Consider the following 12573-nt stretch of genomic DNA (forward strand, 5'->3'; position numbering starts at 1 on the left):
TACATTTTACAATATTTTTTGAAATGGTGGTGCAAAAAGAATAATACGCCTATGACCGTTACAAATTGAAGATAGGGAAGTAATATATGCATGGGAATGTGTGCACTAACTATAGTAGTAGTAATTATTATACTTCTAAGTTCTAACGGACATGCTATATTATTACTTGAAATGTTCCACACAAGTTGGATATATTAAATGAGTATGCAAGTACACAAAATATGTGGTGAATAGGCCGATTTTATTAGTAATAATTTATCTCATTTATCAAAGTTAAGTTATGCATGTAGATAGTAGATTAGCTTCAAAGTTTATGTGGAAATGGAATAATTGATCTGTAAAATAAGGGGAATTGAAATTGTTTACAAAACATTATTGTAATCTAGTAGTAATTTCTTATTATGAGTATATTTAATGAAAAATTAGGAATATACACTTATTATATATATATTTAATAATACAATAATAATGAAACGACGACAGAAACATACAATTCAAACTAGCAAGCTCGAAGCGGCTTCCCGCATAGGCAATCATTGTAGGTAAACGACGACGCTTCGAGGTGATCAAACGGAGCCCCCACCGGTATCGGCCCACAGAGGTGGTTATGGCTGACGTCGAGATGCCCGACGAACGTCGCCGTCGATATCGATTTCGGAATCCTCCCTCTCAGATTGTTGTACGACAAATCCAGCACCGTGAAGTACGATCTCGGCCCGAACGCATCCGGAATGTAGCCTTCCAAAGCGTTCCTGCTCAGATTCAGTATGCTAATTCCCGAATTGATCAGCGTCGTCGGAATCTGGCCGGACATTTTGTTGCCGTCCAGATTTAGAGTTGCGAGAACCGCCATTTTGCCGAGCGCGGCGGGGATCGGGCCGGAGAGCTGGTTGAGAGACAGATCCAGATCTGAGAGGCGGTAGATGTAGGAAATCGACGCCGGAATTGCGCCGGTGAGCTTGTTTTTGCTGAGCAATGCGCGGCTGAGCATTCTTAATTTTCCGAAATTTCTCGGAATTGTGCCGGAGATCTGGTTGCTGCGGATGTCGAGATGCATCAGGGAGGAGAGATTGGTGAGGGAGCGGGGGATGTAGCCGGAGATCTGGTTATCGGCGACGTTGAGGACGGTGAGGCGGCTGAGGCGGCCGATGTCGGCGGGGATGGGGCCGGTGAACTTGTTGCCGACGAGGTCGAGGATGCGGAGGAAGGGGAGGGAGGTGATGCAGGAGGGGATGGGGCCGGAGATGCCTTTCCAATCGGCGATTGTGAGGCTGGAGAGGCGCGTGAGTCGGCAGACGGCGGGGGAGATGTGGCCAATCATGTAGCCCGTGCGGTTGGCTTTTTCGAATATAGGATCCTCCGATTCGCCGCGGAGGTTGATGTCGGCGACGCGGTGGGTCTCAGGGTCGCAGCTGACGCCGTACCAGCGGCGGCAGCAGTCGGTGCCGCGCCACGTGCGGAAGATGCCTAAGTGGCGCTCGATGAGGGTGGATTTGAAGTAGAGGAGGGCAACGCGGTCGGAGGGGAGGCAGGCATTGGAGGGGAGGGTTAGAGAGAGGAGAAGGATGGCGGAGAAGGAAAAGAAGGCGGCGGTGGCCATCGGCGGTGAGGTGAGTCTGAGTCTGTCTCTCTCTAGAAGTTGAGGTTTGTGACAGAGGTTTGCATGTGAGAGTTGGGCTACTTACTTGTTCAGTGAGAGCATGCACGTTAAATAGTGTGGTTCTATGAAATGACGGTATTACCCTTCCACGTGTCGTGTTTGATTAAGGGTATACAGGTCAACATGGTTTGGAGATAAGATTGGCTGAATGAAGTAGCGTGCCGTGACGTATTGTTGGAAGAGTAAATTTTCAAGTAGACTCCATAAAATTGACTAATTATTAAAGCTAAATTCAGATAGGTTTGGCAAGAAAATTTTGAAACGAACACAAACTCGTATAAACTTAAATGCGGTTATGGATACAACACGATCAAATTCATGCTAACACATCATTATATGAGTATGAACTATTGAACTTGACAACATATGATAATAACAAGAACGATTCAGGCAATGTGACAAGAAAAGCAAATAATGAATGCATAACGAACTTGCAGATTGGTGATATAGGCATGGAATGAAAGGAGACGGCACATGAAAGCGAGAAACAATCACAGATTCACAGCTCATATAAAGTACTACTCCTAACAAAAAATTAAAAATAAGAAATAGTAATACTAGTGATATTTATAACTATTATTAATAGGATACACGAAATCAACTTAAATTATCATGTCTTCAAAATATGATAAAATTTCACACTATTTTAGTAATTTGGTATGTGTTCTTATCAAGTCGACATTATCCGTGCTAGTAATTTAAATTCGCAATTCACGTACATAACAGCCAATTAAATCTCTTTACTACAATTCACGAATAAAATACTCTGTACCTTTTAATAGTGAATTTATCTTATTGGCATGTATCAAAACCTCATGAGCCAATTGATGTTAATTAAAGGAAAACATATTTTTATGCAAAAATAAGTCATTATTATCTCAATTATAATAAATATATAGGTTGATTAATAAGAGCATCTCCAATGAAAAGAGTAAATGGAGATAAAGAGAAATAACTATCATATTTACTTCTTTTTCATAAAATTGCATGCTCCAATGGAAAGGGTATTTGAGGAGATATTATACATTTTTTCATTTTGAAAATGTATATTTACCCCTTCTTGCTACAAAAGGTAAAAAGTTATTTATTTATTTGCCTTTTTAATTTACCTTCTTTTCTTGGAGTTCATTATTTTCTAAGAAGACATAATTACCTTTTTAAGAAGGTAAATTAGAAATATACCTTCTCAATTTACCTTTTTCCTTGGAGATGCTCTAACGGATCTTCTAATAGTCGAATTGGATCCGTTTTTTTTTTCAAAACTTTTTGGAAAAAATATTAAGAAAATGAGAGTAGTTCCTTTTCACATGAAAAATTATCAAAAAATTGGATATTTTTAAAAATAAAAAAGTTGGATAAACACTTATATAGTAACTTTTTATAAAGATTGATGGGGTCAAATGCTTCTCCATTGGATCACTCCCATGTGAGACCACAACTTCTTTTCCTACAATTAGAAAGATTCATGAACAAAAACTATTACTACTACAAAACTAGTGTAAGATTGATACGGCAAATTATTTTACGTACTGTGAATTTAAATTAATTTTAATAATATATTTATAACTATAAAAGTATAATTTTATATTCTCAAGCACTTTTTTTGAAAAGGTATGCTAAAGGACCGCGTACTGAAATAGATATAACATATTTAAAAAATAAATACTTTTGTAATCAATATGGTCTATGGGTTTACTAGTCAAGATATAAAACCCCTTTTCCACAATTTTTTTTTTCAGATTATCATATAAGAATAATAATAAAAAAGATATATTCATTTTTCATATAAATAAATAATACTATTCATAAAATATAAAAAAATGGATCGATACAACTTCCTGATTTTTCTTTTTGTGTGAACTCCCTTCCCGCGTCCCGGACCTCGGTCCGGGAAGCGCAATGGAGCTTTGATCGTAGATGCTCTCACAGTCTCACTTGTCGGTCGATAGTGATATTTGAAATTAGTGGTTAGTGCTAACTAGACTTCAATTCCTAGTAACAACTGCAGCATATGGAAAAGGAGAGGAAATGGAGGATGTTTTGCCACGTATCAATTAATCGTCCAGATTCAAGGTATTGTTTATTAATATTCCTGTGTATTATTGTATTTTAATTACCTGAGATTAAACAATTAATTATTTAATCCTTATCACACGTTGATAATCAAAATCATGCTAAAAAATCGAGTCTAGACATGCTCTAAAATAAGGTTTCGACTTTTTAACATTTTGATTGTCTCCTAACCAAGGTAATATTACGAAGCAAGTAGTAGTTGATTGACGATGAAACACATCCAAATTAGTAAAACGTTTCTCTTCTATTGAGTCAATTATCAAAACCTAATAAGAAAAAGGAAAGCAAAGTAGGATTTGAGTTGGAAATGAGTAACATGATTGAATTCGTTTATTTATTTTCACAATTAATTGAAGAGGTCCACCGTTTTTGGCTGCCTCCCAAAATAAATGTGCACATGATTGATCTGAAGATATTGAATTATTAGTTTTTGGAGGAATTTGAAGATATTGATTGTAGCATTTTAATAAATGGCTTTTAGGAATGACTCAGATGAGAGAGAGTAATCTATTATGGCTTTTGATTGAATGCATTTTGTCATTTGTTGAATGCAGAATCGAAAAGAGTATTTTTATTGAAAAATGAACATACTAACTCAATCACTCTACCATTTAGGCCAACTCAATACTTAAGTAAAATATGCTAACTTAATATACATAAACTTAATCTTGATTTAGTTTGTTAGTGCTTCCATGCTAACTTAAATGTTCTACTAAATAAGTCTTAAACCAAGATAATTTATTTATCTTGAACTCATCTACTTTATCAAACGGATCTTGAAAGTATATACTCTATTAGGACTAGAGAATTAAATTTGAAATAAAATAGCAAATGCAATGACGATCTTAGACTGCTGGCGCAATTTTATGAAATAAATTCAATTGAAAGGCGAACGAGAAATGAATTTAATTGGTCTTGTTATGGATACTCCTATGAATTATCAACAATCATAATGACAGTAGAAGTGACTAATTGTCATCTCACTATTCTTATACTACTAGCTGCCAAAATTCACATTCAACATTTTGTGTAACTACAAAATTGGGCAGCCACTATTATTTTCTTTAGCAGATTGCGATTGAAGAATTCTAGCTTGTCCCACGAATTTAAAAACTGGTACTATTAGTAATAGTGAGATTTAACATTATTTGTGATTGTTCCGCGCGATCTAACTTAAATAAGATTATACTCCCTATGTCCGCGAATAAGAGTTCAATTTTTCAATTTTGATCCGTCCACGAATAGGTGTTCCGGTTCATAATTACTATGAAGGGTAAAGATGCCCCACATTCCACTAACTCACTCAACTCACATATCATTTAAAACTAATATATACAAGTGGAACTTATATTCCACTAACTTTCTTTCACTAACTTTTCTTAACATTTCTTAAAACCCATGCCGGATAGGAATGAGACTCATATTCGCGGACGGAGGGAGTATTTGATATTCAACAAAATTTGCTATATATTGTCCTATATAATTCAGGATCCTAATACGGAGGAGCGAAATTTTTTTTGTCAAAAGCTAACGAAGGGGAGAGGCGATGTCGGAAGCTATTGAAGGGGCGACAATGGAAAATTCATGTCCGGGTCCATGGTAGAGGGTTTCCGGGGAGGGTCGGTCGCCCCCTCTTGACCCCTGGATCTGCCACTGTTTGATATGACAATTATACGGGAATAAACCTATGGACGACTTAAACATGTATGTACAATTAAAATAATAGGGAACATCTTTTTTTGGTCTGCGAACTTTGTCAAGGTATCATTTATGGTCCGTAACGTTTCAAAATGGCATTTAACGTCCATAAAATTCGATTTAATATCATATGAGCTACTTTTTCATCGTTTAAAAAAATGGGTGAAAATATCCTCAACTCAATGCCATGAGGGGCAATTCTGTCTATTAGAGGGAACATCTTTTTTTGTCTGCGAACTTTGTCAATGTATCATTTTTGGTCTGTAACGTTTTAAAATAACATTTAAGGTCCATAAGCTTCGATTTAATATCATATGAGCTACTTTTTCATTGTTTTTCGAAAACAAAATTTGGCGAAAATACCCTCAAGGCCATGAGGGGCAATTCTGTCTATTTACTCTCTCTTCTTGAATAAAATCTTTAATTTATCTCTCTTTCTTCTTCCCTCTTTCTTTCTTCAGGTTCACGTTTTTTAAGACTTACTTTCGATTAGGGGGAAGAAGAAAGAAAGAGAGATAAATTAAATATTTTAGTGGAGAAAAGAAAGTAAATAGACTGAATTGTCCTTCATGACCTTGAGGGTATTTTCATCCAAATATTTTTGAAACAGTGAAAAAGTAACTCATATGTTATTCAATTGAAGTTTATGGACCTCAAAAGCTATTTTAAAACGTTACAAACCAAAAATGATACATTGGCAAAGTTCGTGGATCAGAAAAGATGTTCGATGTTCACTCTTATAATAATTATTTTCGATGCTAAGCAAATACTTTCTTGGTCCGGCGATAATAAGCGATATATGCCCTATTCTTTTAATTTCGATTTGCTTTCCATTATACTCCCTTCGTTCCGCGGTAGTTGAGTCATTTTATTTTCTGCACTCGTTTTGAAAAAAAAATGATAATAAATAGTTAAAATAGAGAGAAAGTAAAATAAGTGATAAATTAAGGTAGATAAGAGTATTAACTACATTATTCTCTCTTACTTTATTTTTTCTCCACACTATTTTTTATCATTTTTCTAAAATAAGTGCAGAAAATGAAATGACTCAACTATCGCGGAACGGAGGGAGTATAGCTTACTGTATTTAATTTTCACCTTTTTTAATTAGTAGTTCTCGTAGTGCACTCACGTATTTTATTTATATTTTATTTTACTATAAGAGTGAACAAACACTATATTTACGTTTATACTCACGTTTCTTCAGACTTTTTTAAATTCACAGCGAGGCACGTATTTGCCGAACGAAGAGAGTAAAATAAAATCCTGGTTTTATCGATCAAGTTGGCATAAACTCTATCTTTCAATAAATACGATTCCGACAATAATCCGAACTCTGTCCCATTTCCCATGTTTGGTGCATCAAGAGGATTTTAATTATATACTACTATTATTGACATATTTTTTTATTCATAATTGACAGGTTACCACTCACGTAAAAACCGGAAAAATTCATATATTTTGACCAAAAAAATAAATAAAAATACAACTGTTAAATTGAGGATGAAGTCCATTTCCTCGGTTAATTACTGTCACCGTCTATAATTAATATACTAGCAAGATTAAATCTCATGATTAAATATATATCATGTTTGGTTCATAAGATTGAACCCTTCAACTTAATCATAGATGGATAGTCTCATGATAATTAGTCATTGCCTCCCCCTCCAACTAAAATAATCCCACAAGTTAATCCTAGATGGATTGTCTCATGATATTAGTCATAGAAACTGAACGCCACCTAGTAAATTTTTCCTTTTTAGTTCTTCATAACTTTATATTTTTGGTAATTTTTTCATTAATAACGTGCTTTCATTTTCATTGGTAATATTTACAATTATTTTTCTATTTAATTCTCTTATTTTATCAATTTTTTTATAAAAATTCGTATATGATATTATCAAAACGATTGACAATGGACGAAGATAAAATATTTTCAGATTTATCAAATTTCACTACAGCTATGACCCAGATTCTCGCCCCATTTAATGAATCGGCCCACAATAATTGGGGAGCAATGTTGGGCCCACAACTATTTTTTAATTCAATAAACCGTGACATTGGCTCATTCTGATCAAAAACTATAAAATACTTTTATAAAAATATTCAATTATCGATGAAGGAAATCTGTAGTTTTACATGTTAACATAATGAATAATTTTTTTATAAAATTCTATGTTAGTCATAATACTAATCAATAATTTTTTTTATAAAATTCTATATATTGCTTCTTATATCACATAAATCATAATACTAATAAAAAAAATAGTTTAGAGTTCAAATTTGATCTGGTCCTTATTCCTAAATAAAAAAAGTCAAACATCAGACAACAATTTTGATGTCACCAATTTTACTTTTGGTGCATATAATTTACATAAATAATTTATTGACATATAAACAGTTTATAACGGAAACATCAACCATTTTAAAGCCTCCACACACATGATGATTGTTGAAACTAATTTGCATGTGGAATAATGGTTCTACAAGCCCTACTTATTTTATTAGAAGATAGTTTCGTTGTTGTTTACCTTTGTCTGATTTTTGTTTCATACACATACTCCATCTTTCTAGTGATTGAGATAATTCCAGAATATGTGTTGGATAATCATGAAAAGGTGTAAAATCGGGAGGCTCTACTTAAAAAATACAAAAGTTCATAAAACATGTCAATAAATCTTCAACTAATTCAAACGTATTTAATATGTACAAAAAAAAAAAAACTCCCCAACCCCGCATAAATTTAAATTCCCTCTACCAAGACATGATTGCAGTTTGCCTCAAAACGATTTGAAGATCTTTGATCATCGTTGCTCATAGATGAACTTTTTATATTCTTAGAGTTGGTTCCTTTTTTTTACAATTTCCATTAAAATTCAGGGCATTTTTTTCAAATTTATAAAAGTGGCTATTTCTATAACTTTCATGAAAATTCAAGTCCTATAAAAAGAACTTCAAAATTGAGACTATAGTACAATTTACACATTCATATGTGAAAGCTAATATTGGATGTAATCGTATATTAAAACCCACTATGATTCTTAAAATCGGTTGAGAAACTTATACACTTTGATGAAAAAAAACCGATGCAAGACAAACTACTTTTATTTCACCACAAGTTCAATTCCAACAATCATGATCACAATATTAAAACAAAAGAAAACATTATTGTGTTTGCCGACAATTGTGAATATTCTTTAACTCAAAGAACCATCATTTAAAAGAGAATAAACCTACTCCATCATGAGTAGAATACTTGGGAACCAACCATTTTAAAGTAAAGCGTGAGCAATTCCTTTACAAAGGAATCGATTATCAATACTCATGAATGGAAGAGGACAAGATTTAGTGCATAGTGAAAAGGAAGAATGAACATGAAAACTTGCTATAAATGGCAACATGTGTGGAAATGGATTGTGGTAGTGGAATACAGCTCAAAGAAAGCATCACCCTAGTTACCTTGTAGGGGCCATCTATAGAGAGGATTGGGAGAGAGCATTAAAGTGGATGAATTTTAAAGAAAGTTAAAAATGAGGAAGTTATTATGTAGGCATACATGCGTAGGGAAGCAATAGAGTGCTTTCCTTAAGAAGGAAAAAAAATCTTATTTTTACAATTTGGTTTGGTGTTGAAAATGGATGGTTAGATTCAATGTGAAAAATGTCATCTAAAAAAGGTAGGGGCAATGCTATAATCATTGTAATAATAAATGAATGGCAGACAAAGAATGAAGTGAAACTCGACTAGATTAGATTACATCATAGAATTAAAGACAGCTCAAAAAATCAAATATAATTGAGTTTTCGATTCTAATAGATGAAAAATGGGATCAGTCGATCCCCGACCCCGTCTAGATCCGACATTAGGTATATTTGAGTTTTCGATTCTAATAGATGAAAAATGGGATCAGTCGATCCCCGACCCCGTCTAGATCCGACATTAGGTGGGAATCGATTAAGTTAACAAAAGTAGACTACTAACTAAACATAAACGGACACCTAGAGAGTGCTTTTTTAGAGAAGTTTTTATGGACATCACTACCATCTTTTTCCTCAGTGGGGTACCAATTGTCAGTTAATTAATGGATTGCCAAAGGTGATTTTGTAAATATTCCAAATATAATCTCCTTCATTAGGAATTTTTACTTTTCATTAGCTATTATTACCCTTTCCAAATAGGTTGCATTTACTTCTCACCAAAACTTCAACTTCAACAGGTAATTCAACTCATTTTATTTAGAAGAATTTGTATAGACTTCACCTAACATAACAATTTACCAATTTAAGAAGTGGGAATGCACAAGATTTGCCAATTTGGATAATAAAAATACCTTTTCTAGCTATCATAATGGAAAAACATACTTTTATTATTAAAACCCCATTAGTATTTGGAGAGTCATTTTGGATAATCAAAGTGCAGTTATGACTCTCGCATATTTAATCTTTAATAATAAAAGTGACCAGAAAAGCTCTTTTTTTTTTTCTAAAAATCAAAGATAGCTAGATAAGTACCCATTTCTTTTTATCCAAATCGACAATTTTGTACATGTCTTTCTTCTAAAATAGGAGTATGTGACAAGGAGCTCAATCTAATTGAACCTCAACCTCAAAACAAAAATAAAAAAGAAACATTGATTAAGTTGATCAACCTAAGGAAGAGAAAACATCAAGAGACTTACAATCTGATAGAACATATATACTGACACTGAACTTGGCTTTTTCACCTTCATCATCTTGCAACATCAGTAGCCATTTGATCTAGCTGAGCAGCTACACTTGGCTTGATTACCCGAAAGCGTCTAACAATTGAACATCGATCGATCGAGAGAGAGTCAATGCAATGCAAAGAAGGTAGAGTTGAGAGTGAAATTTGTGTTACAAGGGAGATGGATGACACACCTTCACTTGTCTCTGAAGATCCTTTATGTAATCAACAGCCAAGTCCAGCATATCCGATGTATTCGTTTGCTACAAAATCGAACGTAGTTAGCTATCTATAATTAACACACCAAGTATATTAAAATTTCGATTACGAACTTATAATGTTTTAAAATTCTAAATTATGGACTACCTTAACATTATAACTCATCTATTCAGTCCTAACTGGCCAGCGATGAAGTGCAAATCAATTGGTAAGACGCTTAAACTATTACACGACATTATGCATATGAAGGTAAGAAAAGCATCATCACCTTCTCCATATTGGGCACGAGTTCTTGAAGCTTCCTCATCCGCTCACTGATCTTAGTTCTTCTAACCTGAAACAAGATCATTACATCTTAGAAGCTTCATCTTCTATCGAATCCGAATATGTCGATTAATTTTCCAAATCAGTACCCTTTCAGCAATGCTCCGAGGATGAGTAGCACAGCCCCTCTTGGCTCTGATCTTGCAAGGAACCGAATCTTCCAGAAGCTTCTCCATTGCCGCTTTAGGCAAGCTCAGGTGATGAGACAAGAGAGTCGTCTTCGGCCGATTATTTCCTGCTTCCTTCTTCTGCAAGTGTTTTCCCCATCGTCAGATTCAAGCATGGGGTGAATTAATTAATGAATTAATTAAGACAAGACCTGATCGTTTAGGTAAGAATCAGACAAGAGTGGCGAACCATCCCAAGGTAAACCAGTGATGAAGTCGACATCATCGTCTGCATTGCCTTTGCTCTCGATTTCTGAAATCGAGTTCATCGCCGGAGAAGAAGTGTAGTTCATTGGTTTGAACTCTGTAGGTTTTGCAGAAAGTAAAAAAAAAATGAAATTGTGAGCGTTCATCATGCAATCTCAATTGAAATCCAACAATTCTCCCCTCAAACAGATGATTAAATTAGAGGAAAGAAAAATTACCATTTTCGAAGTTTATGTTGGCGAAGAGGCCAGCCGGAGAACTGCTGTGGCGAATGAGGGAGCCGCCGCCTTCCATCTTGATCTGCGGCGGAAACGGTTTTCCGTAAGAGGCGTCGGCGTCGGAATTGTGGGTGGTCGGAAATATCATCTGAGATGCGGAGGAGTAATCGTTGCTGTGGTGCCTCTGCAGCTTCTGCGGCGGGGGTTGAATAAAGTCATCATTCTCGGGCTTTCTCGGCGGGAGAGGAGGGGTGGCGGCGGCGCCAGTGCTGTTCATGAACCTGGAGAAGATGACCTGCGTCTCAGGGCTGGAGGCTCGAGGGTTGAAGAGCTCGGCGAAGTCTTCTTCTCCGAATCCGCCTTCGGAGCTCAGAAGGCTAGTCAGATACGAGCTCGGGGCCGACCTGTATCGGGTCAGCCCCGAGCCCATCTGCGTGTTTTGCTCGAATTGATTCATCAAATTCAATTTGGAAATTGATTATTGAAGATTTGAGGGGTAGTGTGAATAGGAATCTATCAACTTTGATCCTTTTTAAAAGAGAGCTTTTTTACCCCCCAAACAAAAAAAGTGCTCCAAGATTTGAGCTCAAAGAATGGAGATGGAATTTGTTGATAGAGTAGGAGTTGAAGTGAGAAGAGAGAGTTGAAAAATGGCGTGGCCAATGGGAAGGCGTGGACACCAGGGATCTCGGACTTTAGGTGGAAAACAATTCTAGAAAACATTTTGGCATTTAATAGCTTTTGATTTTTCTCTCTTTTTTAATGATGTGTTGATTTTTGGACCTTGTTTGCTGTCCTAGACAACAAAGTCTAGATAAAATAGCAAGATATTTTATGTTGATCAAGCGAGATCAATATTCTATGGTATGCGTACTTGATATACTATTTGGTAGGTTAGATAAAAAGGTGTCATATCATCATAGCTTAAGTGTTTTATGCGATATGCCTTAACTCTTTCCCGGACTTTCTAGATTATGAATCTAGGATACTAAAAAGGTAGTCATATGCAAATATATGATCTATTTATCTTACGTTCGATTTGTTAGACAAGATAATATAATATTCTCTTTTATCTCATTTAAGATTACCCATTACTAAAAGTAGAAACCCTTTTATCTCTGCATTATTTTCTCTTTCTTACTTTAATCTCTCCATCTGACACACAAAATCATATTGCATAAAATCTCGTGCTGCTCAAGGAAGGGGTCATCTTCCTTGGGACAGAGGGAGTATGAATAGAGTAAAATCGGATTTTTTCAGGATTAAATTAGTCATAGAGGTAGAACTGATATGATTAATCATG

The 12573-nt window shown here is 35.1% G+C and overlaps 2 protein-coding genes across 2 annotated transcripts; both read right to left on the bottom strand.

Annotated features, from left to right (window-relative positions):
• Positions 1-383: 383 nt before the first annotated feature.
• On the bottom strand, positions 384-1693 carry LOC121752905 (DNA damage-repair/toleration protein DRT100-like). The gene has a single exon (XM_042148004.1). It carries the CDS (start codon positions 1598-1600, stop codon positions 500-502), a length of 1101 nt encoding a protein of 366 aa, XP_042003938.1. The 5' UTR covers positions 1601-1693; the 3' UTR covers positions 384-499.
• A 7922-nt stretch (positions 1694-9615) lies between these two features.
• LOC121752912 (transcription factor bHLH130-like) lies at positions 9616-12011 on the bottom strand. The gene is made up of 6 exons (XM_042148016.1): positions 11271-12011; positions 10998-11149; positions 10768-10926; positions 10623-10688; positions 10330-10398; positions 9616-10229 (listed from the first exon to the last, which is right to left on the bottom strand). The coding sequence occupies exons 1-6, from the start codon at positions 11725-11727 to the stop codon at positions 10173-10175; spliced, it is 960 nt and encodes a 319-aa protein (XP_042003950.1). The 5' UTR covers positions 11728-12011; the 3' UTR covers positions 9616-10172.
• Positions 12012-12573: the final 562 nt, after the last annotated feature.

Source organism: Salvia splendens, chromosome 1 (assembly GCF_004379255.2).
Source record: "Salvia splendens isolate huo1 chromosome 1, SspV2, whole genome shotgun sequence".
Taxonomy (NCBI): Eukaryota; Viridiplantae; Streptophyta; class Magnoliopsida; order Lamiales; family Lamiaceae; genus Salvia; species Salvia splendens.